Source organism: Bos mutus, chromosome 8, assembly GCF_027580195.1.
Source record: "Bos mutus isolate GX-2022 chromosome 8, NWIPB_WYAK_1.1, whole genome shotgun sequence".
Taxonomy (NCBI): Eukaryota; Metazoa; Chordata; class Mammalia; order Artiodactyla; family Bovidae; genus Bos; species Bos mutus.
In genome coordinates this window covers 24,074,488-24,096,184 of record NC_091624.1, presented here as the reverse complement: position 1 = coordinate 24,096,184, position 21,697 = coordinate 24,074,488, and the positions used below count along the sequence as shown (strand labels likewise).

Below are 21,697 nucleotides of genomic sequence, written 5' to 3'. Positions count from 1 at the left end.
CCTGGTGGCTCAGCGGTAAAGAATACACCTGCAGTGCAGGAGACACAGAAGACACAGGGTCAATCCCTGGGTTGGGAAGTGGATGGCAACCCACTCCAGTATTCTTGCCTGGAGAATCCTATGGACAGAGGAGTCTGGCCAACTACTCCATGGAGTCGCACAGAGTCAGACACTGAAGTGACTGAGCAGGCACACACGTGCATAGTCAGAGGAGATGCATAATTAGAATGATAATGGTTAGAGAAAGAGACTCACAGACTTAGAAAATGAACTTACAGTTGCCAGGGGGAAGAGACAGGGAGTTTGGGAAGGTCATATACACGTTGCTGTATTTAAAATGGACAACCAACAAGGACCTACTGGATAGCGCATGGAACTCTGCTCAGGATTACGTGTTAGCCTGGATGAGAGGGAAGTCTAGGGGAGAGTGGACACGTGTATGTGTGGCTGAGCCCGTTTGCTCTTCACCTGAAACCATCACAACATTGTTAATCGGCTGTACCCCAATGCAAAGTAAAAAGTTTCAAGTTTGGGGAGAGAAAAAGAATGACATGGTTAGTAATTGCATACAGAGCATGTCTTTTAGCTTCTTCAGTGTGGTGGTAATTAATTATAGCCTGTGGGTTTTATGTTGGGAGAGAAGAGAAAAATTGCTGTGGTAAAGGGTGCAGACAATGGGGCCCCACGGGGCCTCGCGGTTGACTGAGCCGTTAGTGTTTTCACTCAGGAACATGGGGGCTTGAAGCTGTTTGACAGAGGGGAGATAGGCAGACTTGGCCTGAAGGTGGAAAGTGAGGGTGTCCGCGTCCAAGTGCATTGTGTGCAGTGATTAAGACACACACACACACACACACACACCCACACCCACACCTGCCCTCGCCTGCTTTCTTTCATCTGTTGCTCAATACTGTGAAATTAGAGTGAATATGATACACAACTTGTCCTCCAACCACAGAATAAGCAGCTCTGGGCTTCTGTTTATTGAAGTGACAAAGACTTACTGAATTTCTAGAAGAGAAGAGTTTTTCAGTTTTATAATTCTTGGTATTCACATTGTTTATCTAAACCTCTTACTTCTGGGTGACTCACTTTCTTGTTCCCTGAAGTGTCTTCAGCGGTCCCCAGGTGGCTGCTGTGCCCCACCTGCCCGCGTGATAGGAAAGCCCCGTGTGAACAGGTACATCCCACGGTTCATTGCGTTTGCCCACCGCCTGTCCGTCAGTTGTGCCAGCCCCTCCTCCAGCATTTAAACAGGGGACACAGGTTCTCTGTCTTGGATGAATATAACTTTGTCCAGGGACACTTCCCTGCTGGCTCATCTGAAGATATTTTTGCTTGTAAATCGGCCATCAGAAGCAGCTGCTGGTATAGGAAAGACCCAGACCCAGTCATAGGCAGCACAGCACAGTGGAGCCGGGTGAATCCCAATCATCTCTGCCTGTCACTTTGAGGTTTCATCTGCTGACCCGAGCTGTTGAGCACCAGAGGTGGTCCTGGGTGGCCCTGGAAATCAAGTGTCCTGGGTGGACATGTAAGAGAGGGGTACCAACGGATCTCTGTGCTGCAGACTTGATGGTCCCACTCCCCAGGAGCTGTGTGGGAGAGATGAGACAGTAACCATGTTTCCAGGGAGCATCTCTTATTTCTCAGCTGTCTTAAGAAAAATGGCAGGAATTGTATCAACCCTTAAAGCAAAAGAAAAAAATAATTCCAACCACACAAATTGCTAGGGTTTGATTCCGAGGTTTTAAAAATATGTTGGATCATTTGCAATCATAGAGGGGTCAGCATCCATTTAACCAGCCTCTAAAACCTTTAATCCTACACGGTGACCTCTGGTTTTGCAATTCTGATTCTCTTTATCTGAGAGTCAGTGATCTTACTGGATTTGAGGATTCCTATTTTGAGGGCTCCATCCTGCACTGGGAAGGGGTAATGTATGATATAGAGACTGGCTACACAGCTGGGGAAATTCTGCTGTTTTGGCTTAAAAACAAAGAAAAAAATGAATTAAATGGATCCTTTAGGAAATCATTTTCTTGTAAATATGTTCTCTGTATCTGTTTTTCCTTTATTGCCTGCTGCCTTTGGATTTCAATGAAGTTGAGCTCTAAAGAATACATATCTGAAGTCAGGAGACAATAGATAATAGTTTTTTGATTGATGGACTCTCAGCTGACAGTGACTCTGGCTATTTGAATGGCTTGTTCTGCAGGGAAGTGGTGGTGATCAGTGGCTGGGGACCAGATCTGAACCTGGGTGACTGAGAGGTTATACTTCCTTTATTCATGGACGAGTGACTGCATACTCCCTCCCTCCTCCTGCTAGCACAGTGCACAAATGCCGAGCCATCCTGGGTCAGAGAATTAGCTGCGGGGGTCCAGAAGTGAAGGCAGGAGTTTCTTTTTGATGCCTTTCCAGAAGTATTGTTGAGTTTATGTGGATAGTTGAAGTGTTTCAATATTTTTGTTTCCTATTATTTTCAGAGCCAAGATTGCTGAAGCCTTCTAGAAACAATTGGAAGTTTCGAGAAGGGGCAAGATAAGGTAAAATCCCCTTTGTTTCTCAATCTATCTTGCAGTTTAGCCAAGTTGACACCTTATAGAAGCCCCAGTGGGATCCAGCTGAAGGTTGGTCCTTGGTCCCTGTGAGATTTTAGGGGCAAAGATCTGGACTTGGCCACTGCCCCTTGGGGCTGGCTTAAGGGGAAGCCAACAGGGCGGTAGGGGCGCTGCCTCTGTTTTCTTTCCTCCCCCCGCCCCAGCTGTCTTTCCACCCTGTGCTCCTTCCCCTGCCTTGTTTCTGAACTGCAGTCCCTGGTCTAGGCATTGAAATGCCCCATCTTCTTTTTTGGGAGTAGAAGTGAGGCTTCCCTGATATCTCAATGGTAAAGAATCTGCCTGCCACACAGGAATGTGGGTTCCATCCCTCTGTCAAGAAGATCCCCTGGAGAAGGAAATGGCAACCACTCCAGTATTCTTGCCTAGAGAATTCCATGGACAGAGGAGCATAGAGGGCTACAGTCCACGGGGTCACAGAGTCAGACACAACTGAGCACACGCCCACGTGTGGGTCATCACGGGGTCTGGTGTAAAAAGAGCACTGTCTGTGTCATCTGCCTTGAAATTGAGTCATTTTGTGATCAGTCTTAATTTTTGTTGATACATACATGGTCAGCCATGTACTTCTAGCTTTCAGTTCAGTTCAGTCGCTCAGTCATGTCCGACTCTTTGCGACCCCATGAATCGCAGCACTTCAGTATCCTATAGAGGACAGAGATATGCCAGTTTAATTGGTAAAAACAAAAGGCAAGCCCCCCCCCGCCTTTCTTCCTGGTATGCTACTCATGTATTGTGGATGAGCACGTAGGGTTGTCATTTCCTCTGGCTTTTCGATACACCTGCTGCCAGGATGGTCCTTGGTATCTGCCATGCATGGCAGTCGCGAGAACCAGTTGTGCCAGCTTGGGGACCAGTGTTAATGAACACAGCTTCACTTGTAGGGACATTTGCACTTTATGTTTATTGGCTGGTTATGTACGTGTACATTTTTAATTATTTGTTCTATTGGGCCAGAGCTCTGTAGTTTGTTAGAGCTTCTCTTTCTGTAGTTGTTAGGAATGTGTGTTTGTGTTCAGTGTGTGCTCACTCATGTCTGACTTTTTGTGACCCCATGAACTGTAGCCCACCAGATTCCTCTGTTCATGGGATTTCCCAGGCAAGAATACAGGAGTGGGTTACCATTTCCTCCTCTGGGGGATCTTCCCAACCCAGAGGTCAAACCTGCGTCTCCTGTGGCTCCTGCATTGCCAGGTGGATTCTTTACCACTGAGCCATTTGGGAAGCCCAGTTACTAGGAATAATTGCACTTATTAGGAATTCTAGTCCCAGGCATTTATAAGTATTTTTTTCCAAATATTTTCCCATAGATTGTTTGTCTTTTGTTTGCTGAACACTTTATTTTAAAGAAAGATTTTGGGACGCAGGAAAATTGAGAGTAAGAGTGGTTTCTTCTGTCCAGTACTACACTGAGTTGTTAGGGAATTCCAGTGTAAAGGCCTAAGAGGGTGGAGTCTCTTGTTACTTTTACCTTGTGGTCATAATAAGCATGAAGTATATGCAGGGACATGAGGTCACTTCTCATTTTTATGTAAATGCAAAGAGGTCAAAGAAATGGCAGGAACAGATTCTTGTTACTTTTACCTTGAGGTCATAAAAACCGTGCAAGAGAAGAAGCCACTTCTCATTTTTATGTAAGTGCAAAAAGGGCAAAAAAAATGGCAAGAGTAGACACCAAGAAATGGGCTGGGTTGTGGAACATTACACACAGCTTCACAGGTTAATGTTTGGGATATAATATATTCTCACTGACTTGAATATAGTATAGAGGAGGCATAAAAATTTAATATATTAAGTTTTTACAAAGCAATATAAAGTGTTGCAGAATGGCAGGCAGTTCTTCACCATCTGAGCCACCAGGGAAGCCCCTCTAACTGCAGTCTTTTAAAGTAAATTTCTCTCTGCCTCATGGGGGAATGTTTAGGTATTTTATTTAAGTTATATTAGTAGAGTTAAGAACCCTGGGAGTTACTTTTGAAGGTAGGAAAGTCTTATATGATTAAGAGAAAATTAAGAATGCAAATAAATTCCATGTTAAGACAGAACTTTTCAACAGTGTCATTTATCTAAGTTTGCTCTCTCTGTAGGCCTAAGTGAGGCCTGAAGCACCAGTTTGAGTGGCATTTCAAATATCTCCTGGTGCACATAGCATCCTTTGGTCCTTGGGGAAACAAGCCTAGGAGCACATCTTGTGCCGAGCTCCCCATGGTGTCAGCAACCCTGGAAGACACACATTCCTCCCCAGGGGCAGGCTGACCAGTAAAGTCGGGCCAGGGGAGGGGGGTTATCTTCTTTTTGCCAGTGCTAAGCTATCTGGGCTCAGAGACAGGTGCACATGCCGTGCTTGGGCACCACACACCTTCCAAAGAGACAGTCCATGTGTGAAGTGTAGAGTGGTGTTGCACAGGTGGTTGGTCCCTCCCTCCACTGGTCCCTCTGCTGGGGGATCCCTGCGGCCCTACACCCACCCTGCATATGCCCTTCTCAGCGCTTGCCCATCACCACTGCTGATTGCTGATTAGTTGGTTGCTTTGTACATCTGTCACCGCAGCGCCGTGTCTCATTCCTGGGTTCCATGCAGCACATGTGTGGCACACACGTGCCTGGGCTGAGGTGAAAGAACAAGGAAGGGTTCAGGCATGTGGGGACATCCTGACAAGCTTGTTTGCCCCTGGGAAGTGGCTGGAGGGGAAAGCTGTGTCCTGGACACTCTTCCATTGGGGAAGGGGAGTGGGGGTGTTGCAGCAAGGCTCAGCTACAAGACTGCATGGCCTCTGCGGCTGAAGTGCTGCTCCCGCGATCCATTCTAAGTTCTGGGGAAACTGAAGTTGAAACAATAAACTGTTTGTTGTGTGTGTGAACAGAGAGCTTCTGAAACCTGTTTCTGATTCCTGAAGAGGCAAGGTCATTTGGCAAGGGGGTGACATCAGCAACAGAGCCAGAAGTGGGGAGGAGAGCATTGAGGGCAGGGAGGGGAGGAGGGGGCACAGCCTGGGGCTGGACTAGGGGCTGGGCTGGGGAGGGGAGCCCAGGGTGGGGGACAGCCTGATGATGAGGACGTTGGGCTCCAGCACTGGCAGGGCATGGTTTTTGGGGTGGCTGTTGGGTTCTCTGCCCCTGGCTGGGGAGGGGAAGGTATGGTCAGGTGTGTGTCTTTCCACTGTCCTGGCCACAGGGCCTGGAGAGTAAGTGGGGCTTCCCCTGCCCTGTTGGGCAAACCCCACAGACAAGCCTGAGCAGGCACCCCTGTAGTTGTCCACAGTGGTCACCCAGACTCCCCTTCATGGGTTCCCTGGGGATGCCAGTGAGGGCACTTTGAACATTGGTTTAGCATTCTGTAGCTGACAGAGTACTGACACTTTACGTGTGGTGGCGAGTGGTGTCCTCTCTGTGACTCTACAGATAGCTGGAAGACAAGGTGCAGTGTGAGCAGGACAGACCTCAGACAACACCTTTGGCCCACGGTTCCTGCCTAGTAGGACCCTAGCCTTCAGTCACTAGGCACATCTGGGAACACAGTGCTAGATCGGGACTTGTGTGCTGCACGTACTGCATAGGCGTGCATGCACACACAGGCACACACAGGCATGCACGAACACATATGCACACACGTACTCATGTGCACACACCCAAAGGTATATAGATGCATGAATGAACATGAATAAATATAGGTACCTGTATGTCCACAATACACTGAGTGCGGACACACACAGATGCACACACAGTGCATACATGCACATATATACTCTGATACACACGTGCATGTGTATATGTGTATGCACACACATACATGCACAGACATGAGTATGGTTTCCTGAAACATCCCTTACCCTATTTTTCTCTGTCCCAACACCCTGACATGATTCCCAGTCACTCGGGTGGAAGGCTGCTGTATGACAGGCTCTGACGGCCTCTGAGGGATGGGCTCAGAGACCCCTTGGGGTTCCATTCTCCTGACATTTAAAGTGGGGTCGTGCATTCCGCCTGAACCAGCACAATTACGTGTTAGGTAATGGGTGTGACATTGTACTGACCTTGTCTTTCTAATGGGCTCCTGTCTCAGTGTGACACTTTGGTGTGGGGGAGGCTAAATGTGCACTCCAGAGCCTCAGCTCCCAGCAGAAACACCCACGGAAGCCGGCAGGATGGGCGCTCTGTCCAGTTGTATCCATTGGAAATTAAGGCTTTGATTCTTAACGCAACCTCCCGTCAGCAGTCTCAGAGTCAGTGTCCCTGGTTGAGTGCATCGAGGCTGCGTGTCTGTGTGCGTGTGCTCTGTGCTTTGCACTTTAAAATCATACAGAACAATGCACACTTATTGAAAAAGAGCAAACATCAAACCCTTTCAATATCATAAAGCTAAACATTCGGCCCCCACACTCCCTCCCCCAAGAGGAGTCAACTGTGTGTGACATGGACCCTCCTGACCTTTGGCTGTTCATGTGGGTTTTTTTAAAGGCCATTTGGGGACACGAGGCAGGTGGCCCTCGTTGTTCAGTCGCTCAGTCATGTCCAATTCTTTGCAACTCCACATATCCAGAAATGGCTGGGACCAAAAGGTGAAGGGAAAATGAAATGGCAGACGCTGGATAGAAGGTCAGCCAAGTCCATGTGCTTGGGTTTAATCTGAGGGAGAAACATTCCACGTAGGGAAATGATACGCTCTGATTTACATTAAAAACATTATTCTGGCTGCTGCTTCTGTTTGGTAAATGTGTTACAAAGAGGTTGTGTCAGTTTGTAATTATATACAACTGCTGGCAACAGATCTAGAAGAAAAACACAGTAATTTAAAGAGCTTAATAATTTATTATCAAGTCTAGAGGTAGGCAAGAGAAAGCAGGTGTACAGTCTTCAGGATGTTGTGTGGGTCCTCAGTTTTTCTGGATTTCTACTTGGCTGTTCTTAGAACGAGATTTTGGTCTTCATGTACCTTCATGTTCACAAGGTGGCTGGCAGAGCTCCAGCCATCAAGTTTGAGTTTCAGGCAGCAAAAGGAGGAAAGGCTGAAGCCAAAAAAAAAAAATTTAAATAAAGTTGAGTCAGCCTCCTTGAAGAAGCTTTCCTGGAATTCCTACCTTCTCTAACTTCTGTTCACAGTTCTTTGTCCAGAACGGCCTCCAGGGAAACTGGCCAAACTGCCGTTCCTATGGAGAATCAAGGTACTGTTAGAATGAAGGGACATGGGCGCTGGGACAGGAAGCCAGCAGTCTCTACCCCATGAAGCAAGAACAGAAGCACAAGCGCGGGGGTGGGAGGCTGTGGCGAGTTCAGGGTGGGGGATGAGCGTTGCTTTTTTGGGCCAGTAGTGGTGGACACGGGCCTGGGAATGAGCTCAGCGCATCCGGTGCGTCCCGAGCTGGGAGCGTCATCCACCCTGACAGGTCCCCCAGGGCCTGGTGTCCAAACAGCTGCGTAGGATTTCTGTGGGTGTATTTAGTCTGCACTGGACGCTCTGGGATTGCTGAATGCGTCCCATTCAGAGCCTCTCGCCTGGCCTGGGCTTCTGGACCCACCTTGTACCTCACTTCCTTACTAAGGGCTGGAGAGTAGGGACCCCACCCTGGGTCCAGGCTGAGGGTGACGTGTGACCCACATGGTGGGCCCCTGTAATACTTGGCTCCTTGGGAGGCAGCCCTCTCTGCTTCCCCTGCTAGCCTCCTCAGCCTCCTGGTGTATCTTGTGTTGCGTTCAGTGTGGGTTGCGGCCTTGTCACTGTCTGGGCTACATCCCCGTGGGCTTGGCCTGTAGCCCAGGGCCCATCCTGTGATAGCTGTGTTGGCGCAAAGCCATGCCATCCATTCATGCATCAGCTGTGGCTGCTTTCAAGCCACTATGCCAGGCTCGAAGACCTGGGACAGAGTCTCCGGAAATCAAAATACTGAAAATAATGCTCATCCAAGCCGTTTGTTGACAAGAGGTGCCCGCCTCCACCTAGGATAGGCCAGTCCCTGGAGGAAACGGACTCGGTGTACTCCTTGATTAATAGGTAGTCGGGATAGAGAACAGACTCTGGGTGGAGGCAGGGAGCCTGGCCAGGCCACCTTCAGGCTGGAGGAGGAGGTGCAGAACGGTGCCTGAGCAGGGAAGCTGGGCGGGCAGATGTGGCCTGGCCCCTAGTGTCTGGCCCTTGCCCAGCATCTCCCCCGTGGCAAGTGCTCACCTGAAGTCCCCTGTGATTCCTTCCTTGGTGAAGTGGAGCTGGGGTGGTAGTGCCCCTTGTTACACATCAAAAGTAAATGCAATTTAAAAAAGACCCCCCCCTCCCCCAGAGCACTGTGGAGGGTGAGTTGTGCTCCCTGCTAGGCTTTGGGAGCCAGATAAACACACCAGGGGTATGAGAGATAACTACCCAGGCAAAATGAGGAAGGAGCCAGGAGCGCTTCCTGGAGGTGGTGACTTAACCAGGCTAACAGGAAGCCAAAACGTCTCCCCAAACCCTCTTGAGTGGTTTGGTCTGGTCTAAGACGTCCGACACGACTGAGTGACTGATCTGATCTGATCTGATCTGAATATGTCCAAGGGCAGCAGGGCAGGCAGGTGGTCAGGCACTGACCTGGGGCAAGTTGAGGGAGGTCTGGGGAGGCTGAGCCGGGAGAGGGCCGCTGGAGAGGGAGTGAGGGGCTGGCTGTCCTTCAGACATCCTGAGGAGTGGTCAGGAGGCTGACAGTGATGGTGGGGCAAGGGGAAAGTTCTAGAAAGGGAGGGCCTCGGGGTGTCAGTTGGACCGGGAGGGGTGGAAGTGGGCTGGCTTGGTGGGGGTGGAAGGAAGAGGAGGAGGTGAGGGTGACTGACTCTTGGGGGAGGGGAGAGACAGCTGCTGCCCCATTTTGTAGAAAGGGGCGCTCAGCGTGAGGAGGGGACTGAGTGCCTGTGGGCTGCGCTGGGAGGCCCTGGGGGCAGCCTGTAGAGAATGCAGGAGTTCCGCTGCACTCTGTTCCTCACGTGTGGTTGGCAAGGGTCCTGCCTCTGCTCAGGCCAGTGTTTTGCTTTAAACCTTTCCTGAGAAGCCGGGAACGAGTCCATCCCAGAGGTTCACTGGGTTTCTGGTGGGGCCTTGGGTCAGAGGCAGACCCCAGTGTTATCGATAATTGCTCCGATTCACTGATGTCCTCAGGTTCACCTGCAGGCACATTCACCATATTCACCTCGCATATGGTGCACGGTCTGAGCAGGCAGCAGCCGGACTTAGGCGGTCACGGGGCAGGGACAGAGGGTGGGCGCCAGGAGACCTGGGGACCCCCAGCCCCAAGTTTCTCTGTTAAGCACAGGCCTGTTCTTTCCATGAGGTGGCATCAGGATGGCCCTGTCCCTTGCAGGAGGTCAGCTGTTCCTGCACGACCTGGCCCTACGTGTGTGTATGTGGTGTGTGTGTACATGTCTGTACTTATGCACATGTGTGCTTGCACAGGTGTGTGTGCTTACACATTTCAGCCTCCACCCAGCTCTCTAGTCTTAGCTCTGGCCATCATCCTTGATGAGTATTACAGGAACTGGGAAGCCAGAGTCTCCATAGGAAACTGAAACCCCAGTTCCGTTCCCTTCCTTCCCATCACTTTACCAGCTGCGCACGGTGCCCACACAGGGAAGAAGCTGGGCAGCCAGGCATGTGTTTGTCCTGCTGGTCGGGTCCCTGTGTCTGTCCTGCATTCTAGGCCAGTCTGAGGAGCAGAAAGCCCTGACTGTAGCGCCTTCTGGGGTGCAATGTCTGTGTGGGGCTGTCCCTCTCAGGAGGCCCCTTACGTCTCACCACCCTGTTCCTCCGTAGAAGAGTCCGTGGCTGAGGCTGTGGCGAAAGCAGAGCCATGGGCGGGGGGTAGGGGCGGGGGCGGTGATGTTGAGAGAACAGAAAGCAGGCGTTGTTGCCACACATCCTGACTTGCATCCTTTCCTTTGCACTTTCTTCCAGAATTTCTTCAGAAGGCTGTAGAGCAGCACAGCCTTTCACGTTTGCACTGGTGGAGCAGCCGACCTCACCCAGAGTGAGTGCTGAGAAATGCGGGGCCTCCGGGCTCGTGCCACCCACCAGCTCCGGGCTGCACTGCGGCTCTGAGCGGCCACCACCTAGACCCCCTCTGTGGGCTCCGCTGCCCGCCAGCATTTGCTGCTGAAGCCCCCGCTGAAGCCCCGACCGATGAGGATGTGTGGCCCTGTTGGGGGGCTGCTCACCGCCCTCGCCGTGGTGTTTGGGACGGCTGTGGCATTTGCTCCCGTACCTAGGATCACTTGGGAGCACAGAGGTGAGGGCAGAACGGTGGCAGGTGCTGGCAGTACCTGACGGGGATGGGCGCCCTGCTCCCTGCTCTGGTGTGGAGAAGCATGGGTGCCCTTGGCTGCTGGGTCTGTATTCTTGGCCCTTGTTTGTGGACAAAGGGCCTGTACTCCCACTTTGGGGAGATGCTCTGACACCTGGAGACACTCACAGGGCTTCTTCTTGGCCCCCTGATTTGGTTTCTAAGTCAGGAGGCGCGCGTGAAGGAAGTTTATCTTCTTTGTGCCTGACGACCTTTGGTGCACACCGCCCAGGCACAAAGCACACCGAGTACTGTTTGTAGTAGGCAGTGTGTGGAGCTGAGCTTCAGGCTAATTGTTTCCATTTGCTGTTTATTGGCTTCTCTGTAATTTTCTGTCTTGAGAGCTCTGCCTTGGGACCCCGCAGTCTTTCTGACTCCGTGGTCCTGAGCGAGCTGTGCTTGCAGGACTCAGCTGTCTTGTGCAGAATTCCAGGCACTGTGTGCTGGGAGAGACTCTACCCCATGCACATCTTTCTTCAACACTGGAAAATTAGAAGAGGAAAAAGCGAGAATACCTAAGCCTTCAATAAAAGCAGAACTTGGTGATACGTGGAAAGCCAAGTTTAAAATTGATGCTGGGGTGGTCAAAAAGAAGAAATAGCTCCCTAGGAAAGAGTGTCAATACATTTATATTACTTCTAAATAGCTAGTCCTTAAATTCCTCATATTCATAAATAGCTATTGATGCAATTACCTAATAAGTGAAAAAGTCACCTGCTACTCTGCTTTGTTAAAGTTTGTGGTGGTTATCCTTAGAAAATGCTCGGTTAAATCACTGCAATAGATTTTTTTTTTAAGACTTTGAGATAAATGATTTTTTCTGAATAAGAAAATGCTAAATAGCTATATTCTTTATAAACCTCATCTGTGGGTGATTAAATACACATAGATAAGAGTTTGATGGGAAGCAGAGGGAACCGCAGTTGTCAGCAGTTTAAGGTTCTGGTCTGAGTTCTCCTGGGACATCATAAGGTCATACTGCCTCAAGGTCATATTCCTAGAAGGTCACATTCCTGGGAGGTCACACTGCCGGGTTTGGAATTCAGCTGGGCTGGAGGGAGCAGGAAGGGAAGTCATGCCACAACACTGGTCAAGCGCAATGGCTACTTGGTGGCCTCACACTTGGTGGTGGCCTCGGCCGGTCTGTTGCACCCAAAGGTGCCTGAGTTCTGGCCTTGGCCCGGGCCTGGCCACCGTGGTAGCAGACCCCAGGCATGGCCCTGGTGGGTCGGCAGTGCACTCGAGGGAGACTGGGTGCTCCGGATGTGTCCAGGCTCAGAAATACCTGATACGTTCTCCTCTTGCCCTGCCCTCCCCAGAGGTACAGCTGGTGCAGTTTCACGAGCCGGGCATCTTCAACTACTCAGCCCTGCTGCTGAGTGAGAATGAGGACACCTTGTTTGTGGGTGCCCGGGAAGCCGTGTTTGCCTTAAACGCTCACAACATCTCCAAGAAGCAGCATGAGGTATGGTGTGGGCTCCCTGTGCCCCTGCTGTCTTTTTCTTTCCAGCATTTTCTCCTCAAGTCCATACACTGGGCTCTTCCTGGGGTGGCATTCCCTTTCTTGGCCATGGACCATCCTGCACAGCCAGTGAGCAGCCGCCCTGCCCACCAGGGCCAAGGGCACTGTTATCCAGAAGCTCCCCTCCTGCCCCGTGTCCACGAGCCCCATCTCAGGGTGTTCCCCTGGCAGCCTGTGTCCTCCCCAGGCTTGCAGCTCACCCGGGGATGACCCTCTTTTTATCTTGGATTATTGAATGTTTTACTACGGAAAATCTTAGGCACACACGGGAGCAGAGGGAGTGATATGATGACCCCTGTACCCCCTCGAGGCTCCTGCAGGACAAGGGTTCACCCCCATCCTCTCATCCCTGTCATTGTCCTCTGCACCCTGTGGGAGCAACTCCCAACCACATGTTCTTCATCCCCAAAAGTTTCCCAGAGCATCTCCTAAAGGTAGGGACTCCTTTTTTCTTTTTTTCCAGAATATCATTACTGCATTCTGACAATTAATGTCATCAAATAGTGTTCAAAGTTCATGGACTCTCACATTAATGATGTTTGACTCTTCAGTTTGCTTGGATTGAAATCAGACTGTTTGTGTGGCCGGGCACTCTGCCATTGAATCTCCATTTGCAGAAGCTACCCTCGGCCACTTTCTAGGAAAGCTGCTTTCAGTCCTGTCAGGCCCCCAGTGTTGGGCTGGCTCCTGTGAGAGGCAGGATCCTCCTCCCAGGTGGGCATTCTTCCTCTTGACCGCTGTAGTCTAGAGCACACCAAGAATTGCAGAATGGGACATTTCGCCCCTACCTTCTCCATCTGTGCACTGGAATATTGTCTGTGAAGGGGAACTGCCCATCGCCAGCTATTCACATCTCCCAAGGCTTGTTCCCACAGAAATGGCAGGATCAGAGCTTAAAATCTATGCCTTTCTTTACTAGTTTTCAAATTAATGAGTAAGCTCTCTCTGAAGGGAGACAGTAGGTTTGGAGACTATTTTTAGTATGACCATGACTCGTGGATTTAAACGTTTGAAGTGTCTCAAGCCATTGCAGCCTGACCCTTACTCAGCGCTCAGACTGTCCCCTGCTAACCTCTGGCAGTCTCTCCTAGGCTCCTGAGTCCTTAAACACCACACAAGTGGCTGGTGTAATTTTCTTGTTTTCTGAAATCAAGCTGGCCCACACTCATCTTAGGCATTTTCTGCCCCAGACCTCTCTTTATTTTCTTGTGTTTGTCTTCATCTCCAGAGGCAGGCATAGTGCTTAGTTTCTGTTTCACAGAAATGAGATTGCAGTCATTATGCTGTGAAAATAAAGTGTTTAAAATTGTAAGGTGCTTAGAGCAGAGGGGTGCTCATGGTCTGACTCCCTCTCAGCCCTACTCCTGGTGTTGGTCAAACCCCACTCTCCTCGACAACTCAGGCCAACACCGCCTTTCAGAATCCCATGCTGGGAGCACCCTGGTTCCACTAGGCGCATAGATGCTCAGTTAGAGTCTTTGTTGCTCTGTTAATGCCCTCACTGTGGCCCCTCAGACTGACCGAGAAGCTTGGGCCCTGTTGACGTGAAAGAGAAAAAAAAGTGAAAGGACCCCAGGCCAAGCTTCAGTGAAACCCCCTGAGAACATGCTTAAGGGCCTGTCGGAGTTCATGTTCCCATATCCTCAGGCATTGCCTGTAGATGACGAAATTGTGTACATTTTAATTGCAAAATAAAGCTACTGTTTGGAATGGGACTTTGTTCTGCTTTCACGCGTCCTGGTCCTGATGAGGGCCCCCCTTTCTCTGAAGACATGTCCCTGGGGGGTTCACATCACTGCTGTGGAGAAGCTCCTCCTGCTGCTTCCTGACCCCCGAGTGCCTGAAGCCAGCTTCGGTTTTCTGGGGGAAAATGTATTTTGGTGTCAGAGATGGACTATCACATGGGCAGATATGGCGTCTGGGGACAGTGAGGCAGGAGTGTGGGAGCCTTCAGTGAGGCAAGACTGTTGCTTCCCTGGGCGGGTAAGGGGCCAAGGCACCTGCCGGCCTGCGTGCCCGCCCACCTGGTGTAGAAGGAGCAGGAACCCAAGTCTCAGCAGAAAGACGCTCGACCTGAGGAAGCTGCTTGGCTCCATCTCTTTCACCTGCTGCCATCACAGAAAATTTAAAGCATCGTAACCCTGCTGTTCTGCTGAGCAAGTAAATATCAAGACTTTTTACTGGACTCGAAAATCACTTTTGAATGGTTGAAAACACCCACTTGATGTTTGAAAGTGCCTGCAGTTTATTTAGGGACTTCCCAACTGTCCCATGGCTAGGAGTCTGCACTTCCATTGCAGGGGGCAGGGGTTCCATCCCTGGTCGCTGAACTGAGATCCTACATGCTGTGTGGTGTGCACCCCGCTCCCCCAAAAAAGAGAGAGAATGCCTGCAGTTTAGGTTTTTGATGACTAATTCTCCCCACTTCAGTCGTTTTGTTTCCGCAGTTGTTTTGCAGTGAGTAATGGTCATCTGGGAACTGCCTCCCAGACCCCCTTTCAGGCTGTAGGGTGAGGATCACAGAACACTCTTGAAGCCCCTGCTGCTCACGTGCAGCAGTGTCTGCTCTGAGCCTCACTTTGTAATCGGAGGTGTTAATGCCTCAGGGAATACCTATGTTTCAGATACCAATGTGTGCTTTGTAAACTGTGTATTTATATACCAGTCTATCCTTTTTATTAAAGGGGGAACATGCACTGAAATGGACTCTTTGGTTCTTCCTCACAGGCTTATTGGAAGGTTTCAGAAGATAAAAAAGCAAGATGTGCAGAAAAGGGGAAGTCAAAACAGGTAATGTCTTTTGCAAGCTTCAGAGACCACCTGGGGAACGGCTTACTTGTTTTACTCTCCCCAGTGCCCCGACTTGTGCGGAGTAGCCCCAGAGTGTTCATTGCTGCTGATCCTGCAGGTCATTTCTCTTTTCCCAAATGGTGAGCTTGGGGCTCTCAATGCCAGTGCCAAACATACCAGGCTTTTGAAAATTACTTTAAAGTCAATCTGAGTTTAATTGGTCCAAATGGCCTGAAACTTTGACTATAGAAAATGATGTCTGATGTTTGCCGGCTAAAGGTGTAAAACGCAGGGAGGGCTTGTGCTTCCCTTGAACAGCAGTGGCCTGGAGGGGTTGCTGTCGGATTTTTGGCAACATCTATCCATTCCTGGAGATTCTGCTCCTTCTCTAGGTACCTCATGCTGGGCACCTCAGCATGGGGCTTCCCCGATGGCTCAGTGGGTAAAGAATCTGCCTGCAGTACAGGAGACTCTGCAGATGCGGGTTCAATCCCTTGGTTGGGAAGATTCCCCTGGAGGAGGGCATGGCAACCCACTCCAGTATTCTTGCCTGAAGAATCACATGGACAGAGGAGCTTGGTGGGCTATAGTCCATGGCGTCACAGAGAGTTGGACACAGTTGAGCAACTAAGCACAGCCTGGTCCATCTGGGGAACACTGGGCTGAATGTCCATCTCCCTCCAGAATTCTGGGTTACCACCACCTGCTGGGCCCACGTCAGAGTCTCAAAGTATAAGAGCCCCATCTTCCCTGGTCATTGGTTAAGACAGCTCAGTTATGGTCAGTTTCAGTAGTTGGTGGCTAATTTCAAAACAATTAAAATTTAAACAAAAACAGAAATTTGGGCTAAACTTTTTTTTAGCAAAATACTAAGCACTGTCACGAAAGTCACTAAATTGGAAACGAGGGAAAATGCAGGCATTGCAATGTAATAACAGGTGTCGCAGGGAGTTATCTTAGACCTAAGTTACAACAGGCACTTGGGCTGGGCCCACGTGGAGGTCGTACAGCGGACAAGGGTCCCTCCCAGTTCTTTCATGGAGTATGAATTACTTCCCAACCAGTTTAAAAACAATCATGGCAAAAGAAGCCTTTCCTGAATGGAGATAATTTCAGATGCTACCACATATAATCCCAGTGCATTTCAGTCTAAAATAGCCAAGTGGGTTCCTCAGTGGCATCTGGTTTTCCTGATGGGCCTCTCTGATGTACAGCCAGGCTGGGAGCCCCTCCTTAGTCCTGCCTCTCCCCTGAGCTGGGCGGGCTGGGCACACCCCTCTCCTGAGCAGCACTGTTTCCAGTTGCATGCATTAGGTTGTCAAGGGTAGGGCCCCCCAGAGAAAAGGAAGGCAGAGGGAACTCTGCACAGCACACCCCTGCATGGGTCTGCCATCATAGTGAATGGTTTGTGTGTTCTCTAAGAGCAAATGCATTTTTCCTGTGCTGGGTATCCACTGAGATCCAGGGTCAGCTCGCCTTGCTTTCTGGCCAGCACGTCTTTGCTGCGTGTAAATCAGTGACTGGGGTAAAGTCCATTTGGCACCTGACAGCAGCCCATGAACCCTGCAGAAATTGAAGCACACGGGCCAGCTGCACAAATAGGATTGCCCAGATCTGGGGTCAGATCTCATGGAGCCTGCCTGCACTGTGCCAGGCAGAGCAGGGCTGGCCTGTGGAAATGGAAGGCATCTGAGGCCTGAGGTGGTCAGCGAGCTGTGAGGAGCTGCTGTCGGGCATGTGCTCAGGACTGGTCCCTGCTCTAGAGCGAGCAGGGTGAGCCGTTGGGATCGTTGGCGTCCGGTGGAACCTGCACAGTGCTTGACCCGTGCGTGTCTCTTCCCTGTAGACAGAATGCCTCAACTACATCCGTGTGTTGCAGCCACTCAGCACCAACGCCCTTTACGTGTGCGGGACCAATGCGTTCCAGCCAGCCTGTGACCACCTGGTAAGGCATGCGGGCACCCTGCTCGGTGGTTGAAGTGGAGTGGGGCTCGAAGCAGCACCGAGTATGCTCTACTCTGCAATCGAGGAGGATTTTTCTCCTGCCACCCATGTGGGAATTGGGGCAGCTGTGGCTCCCCACAAGGCCTCCGCCCCCTCAGCAGCCCCCTCTAAGCCTTCCTGTCTATAAACCACCATGACTGAGGGCGTGCATGGGGCAGGACTCATGGGGCCGCTGGCCCATAGTGTGGGGCTGGCAGTGGGGTGACCTTCTGGGGAGGCCAGTGTTGATGAGGAGAAGCACCATCATGCCCTGATCCAGCATCTTGCCTGTTTCTCCGTGACATGTTTTGCATAGGGGCCCTGGTCAGGTGGAACAGTCAGGACTTTTGCTCCTATGTGCTAGGATCATATATGTTATGGGCTGAATGTTTGTGTCTCCCCCAATCCAAATGTCGGAGCCCTAATTCTTTGAACATGATGGTATTTGGAGATGCCTCCAGTGATGAGGTAGTTAAGGTTAAATCATGTCATGAGGATGGGGTCCTAATCTGATAGGATGATGGCCTTTTAAGAAGAGGAAGAGGCACCAGAATCTCTCTTTCTCCCACCACGCGAGGAATGGTGAGAAGGTCTGCAAGCCAGGAAGAGGTTCCTCACCAGGAACCCTCCTTGCCAACAACACTCAGACTTGCAGCCTGAGAACCCTGAGGCACGAATGTGTGTGGTTGCAGCCCCACCCCTGGTCTGAGGTCTTCATGGCAGCCTGGGCTCACTAGGACAGCACGTCTACCAGTCTGGTCTTGGGGTACCACCATCCAGTGTCAGCTGTTGGGGTGCAAGCTGTTTCCTGATCCTCTTTTCTGGAATCTGCCCCTCCAGGGAGTGACACCATGATGCCAGTGGGGGTGAGCAGTTTTAGAAGCAGGACCCGTCTCTCCCTCACCCATGTCCTTCCTTGCCTCCCCCTGAGCCTCGTCAGTCACCTTCTGCTGTGGTAGGGTCCTTGGGAGAGGGACCCCCACTCTCCCGCTGCCCTCCCACCACTCCTGATCCCCTTGCTGACAACTATCTGGAAGGAGAGAGCAGACTGGGCAGCAGCAACTCACAAGAGACACTCTTTTTACTCAGATAATCTGATGAATCATTTGGAGCAACCACAGAGAGGGGGGAGGAGTGTTTTAAATGCACTTCAGATTCAAAAATGAAGCACATTTTCTAGTGTTTGTCCCTGATTTGGTGAGTACCTGCCACGTGTAAAGTATGCTAGAGTAGAAAACTTAGTTTGCTAGAACCCTAAATTCAGCGTGAAGGATTTCATGGCTAAATTCTGCTAGTCAGATGCTCAGAGTATGGAATTTAAGCTTAAATTCCACAAAGATGTCAGTTGTGGGGGTGAGGGAATCATGTATTTCATTTAAACCTAGACCTGGAGACTTCACTGGTGGTCTAGTAGATAAGAATTCTGCTTGCAATGCTGGACTCTTGGGTTCAATCCCCAGCTGGGGAACTAAGATCCCACGTGCCTCAGAGCAACTAAGCCTGTGCTCCGCAACTACTGAAACCCCTGTCCTCTATGGCCTGCATGTTGCTTTGTGAAGCAATGGAGATCCCTCGTGCTGCAGCTAAGACCCAACTCAGCCAAATAAATAAGTAATAAATAAACTAAAAAAAAAAACCTAGACCTATTTTTCCCCAGTGTTTTTAAAAAATTTTCAAGCCAACGGAAAAGTTGATGTATGTGTCCTAACTACGTAGACTGTACAGTTGGGAGCATCCATGTATGTGCTCACGTGTGGACGTGCTGAACTGTGACCCGTGATCCCTGAATGCTGTCACCCAAACGTGATCTAACCTCCAGTCCCCATTCCACTTCCCCAGCCGTCATGCTGAAATGCAGTCAGTGAATCACACTGAGTGCACTGTCTCCCCAGTTCACAACTGCTGACCTGGGAGGTGGCAAATCTGAATATTGCTTCCACCAGCCTGTTAGAAATGTAACTACAGTTTTTCCTGAGCCCTTTCTTCTCTGTGACTGTGATTGTTTCCCTGGCTCTGACAGACATCGAGGCCACTAATCCACCCATTGCAGTCGGGATGTCCATCTTCTTAATCTCCAGGCTGTCAGGTGGAAGATGGTACCGTACTTTCATGGCCGTGTGCTTCCTGGGTTGCTGGCAGTACACACACCCTTTCTGGTCTGCACTGCCGTTGGGTTTTTTCTTCTCCAGCTTGCTATGTTTTGACCATTTTCCTCTGAGATGCGTTTTTACTCATTTGTACAAACGTCTTACATATTCAGGGATGGACACGCCTTGTCTGTCATTTTGCTCTCATGTCCCCCACTTTGTCACTGTTGATCTATCTCATTCTTTCAGTGGACAGACACCGTCCAGTCCTCTCTGTGCTGGACCTGTCTATTTTTCCCCTTTCTTGGCTTTGAGCTCTCTCGCCGGGTGCAGAGAGATGGTCCCAAGGCTGAAATGGTCACCCATTAGTGCAGCATGGTTCCATCTTTAACACTCTGGTCACCAATCCATCTGGAGTGTGTCTCGGTGGGTAGGATGTGGTGGAGGTTCTGGCTCCTTTTTTCTGATATCTGTTCATTGGATAACCTGCTCCCCCACTGCTTTGAAGGCATCTTTACTGATGTTAAAAGGCCTTCCAGTTCCTTCCGGAGCACACCCTGTGTTTGGTTTGCCCTGGCTATTTTGTGCCCTGGCTGTTTTGCGACCCTAGAGACATCAGCATTGACTGTCTCGGTCTTACAGGGGAGTCAGCTGAGGCTCCAGGACCTTGACGTGCTCTCGAGGGTGTCAGAGGGTGCCAGCGTGATAGAAGTTGCCAAGGTGCTGGCCTCCAGACCTGGGACAGCTGGTGACAGCATATGTGCTGTCCCCTCCATCTCCCCAGAAGAGCAAGTCTGAAGATTAAATGGTTCAGCAAAGAAGCACGATCGGGATGACTGCAGGACTTCAGACATTTATGATATTCTTCCTTTCTGCTCAATTATAGAACTTAACATCCTTCAAATTTCTGGGGAAAAATGAAGATGGCAAAGGAAGGTGTCCCTTTGACCCAGCACAGAGCTACACGTCTGTCATGGTCGGTGAGTCCTGCCCTCGGTGTGCGTTCCCGGCTTGGCCCCCCTGGACCCAGGCGGCCCCGTTCCTCCTCCTCTGCAGTGACCCCCTCTGCTTGGTGCCCATATTCACCGTCCACACAGAAGGTCCAGGAGTCTCTCTAGAGCTCTTGGATTCGTTGTTCAGTAGGATAGACGGCCACCTCCGCAGTCTTCTGGTTAGATTTGGGGACAGGTTATTTTGTATCTGTCGCCTGTGCAGACCACCTGGATGAGTCGGGCAGGTTGAGGGAAGCTTCTGTTCAGAGGACGTTTGTGACTGAGCCGTGGCCTGCCTTGAACTACGCTCGCACACCCAGGGCCAGCAAGCCAGGGCCCCCTGTGCACCCACTGATGCGTTTGTCATTTTACTGGATGTAGGAATTGCTTGTCGCTTGTTGCCCCAAACAGTTTATCATGGGCACAAAGTCCCCCACGTCCAGAAATGAAACAGAAGACTCAGGAAACAGAAACATGCACCTAGAAGCAGGGCGGTGGTGTCTCTGTTCCCTTGAGTCAGGTTGGAAGGAGAAGTGCGGGGGCATCGCCGTGTCACCAACACTAGTGTCGATCCCTTTTTCCTCTTTCCTCCTGGGTCACTGAAGATGGGGAGCTTTATTCCGGGACGTCGTACAACTTTCTGGGAAGTGAACCTATCATCTCCCGAAATTCTACGCACAGTCCTCTGAGGACAGAGTATGCAATTCCTTGGCTTAATGGTAAGAAGCGGGCCGCGTGGTGGAAGGTGTGTTTGTGCTTGGGGTGGCTCCCTCTCCACCAGAGCCCCCGTTCTAGTTCGCCCTCTGCCGGCTCCCAGCCTCATGGGAAGGCGTCTGCGGCTCGCTTTCCTGTGTCTTGGGGTTCATGTCAGGCCCGGTGAGGTGGGGGTTCTGCTGGAACCACTCGGGGCTCCACTGCCAGCACCTGGGGACTTGCTTTCTTCTCTGCTAAGTTAGTTGGTTGTGTGCTAAATCACATCTGACTCTTTTCAACCCTGTGGACTGCAGCCCACCGGGCTCCTCTGTCCATGGGATTCTCCAGGCCAGAATATGGGAGGAGATTGCCATGCCCTCCTCCAGGAGATCTTCCCGACCCAAGAGATCAAACCTGTGTCTCTTATGTCCCCTGCACTGGCAGGCAGGTTCTGTACCACTAGTGCCACCTGTGAGCTGGTTTAACCTTGCCTTTACCCTTCCTTGAAAATAGATCTGGAAGGCTCAGATTGACAACCTTGGGCTTGTTAGATCAGCACGTGACATTATACCGTTATCCCTGGATGTCACGTGTCCACATTGGATTCGCAATCAGATGGCTCACAGCTACTCACAGGAGACTTTTCTCCTGGGCACTGGCCAGCCTGCTAGAGCCTTGGGGCACCTGGATCTGGTGGTCAGGAGTTTGTCTCTGTTAG

The 21,697-nt window shown here is 50.7% G+C and overlaps 1 protein-coding gene across 7 annotated transcripts in view; it reads left to right on the top strand.

Moving 5' to 3' along the window:
• SEMA4D (semaphorin 4D) overlaps positions 1 to 21,697 on the top strand; it is a 128,475-nt gene that overhangs the window by 77,580 nt on the left and 29,198 nt on the right. For 6 of the 7 annotated variants that reach the window (XR_011465063.1, XM_070375218.1, XM_070375213.1 and 3 more), the window contains 7 exons: positions 2,487 to 2,546; positions 10,528 to 10,858; positions 12,232 to 12,377; positions 15,162 to 15,224; positions 17,071 to 17,169; positions 20,181 to 20,274; positions 20,892 to 21,005. Coding sequence is in view for 6 of the 7 variants with exons in the window: in XM_070375218.1 (XP_070231319.1) it covers positions 10,753 to 10,858; positions 12,232 to 12,377; positions 15,162 to 15,224; positions 17,071 to 17,169; positions 20,181 to 20,274; positions 20,892 to 21,005 (622 nt within the window). In the remaining variant the exon portion in view is untranslated. The remainder of the gene's footprint in view (positions 1 to 2,486; positions 2,547 to 10,527; positions 10,859 to 12,231; positions 12,378 to 15,161; positions 15,225 to 17,070; positions 17,170 to 20,180; positions 20,275 to 20,891; positions 21,006 to 21,697) is intronic. The other variant, XM_070375217.1, reaches the window with a different exon arrangement.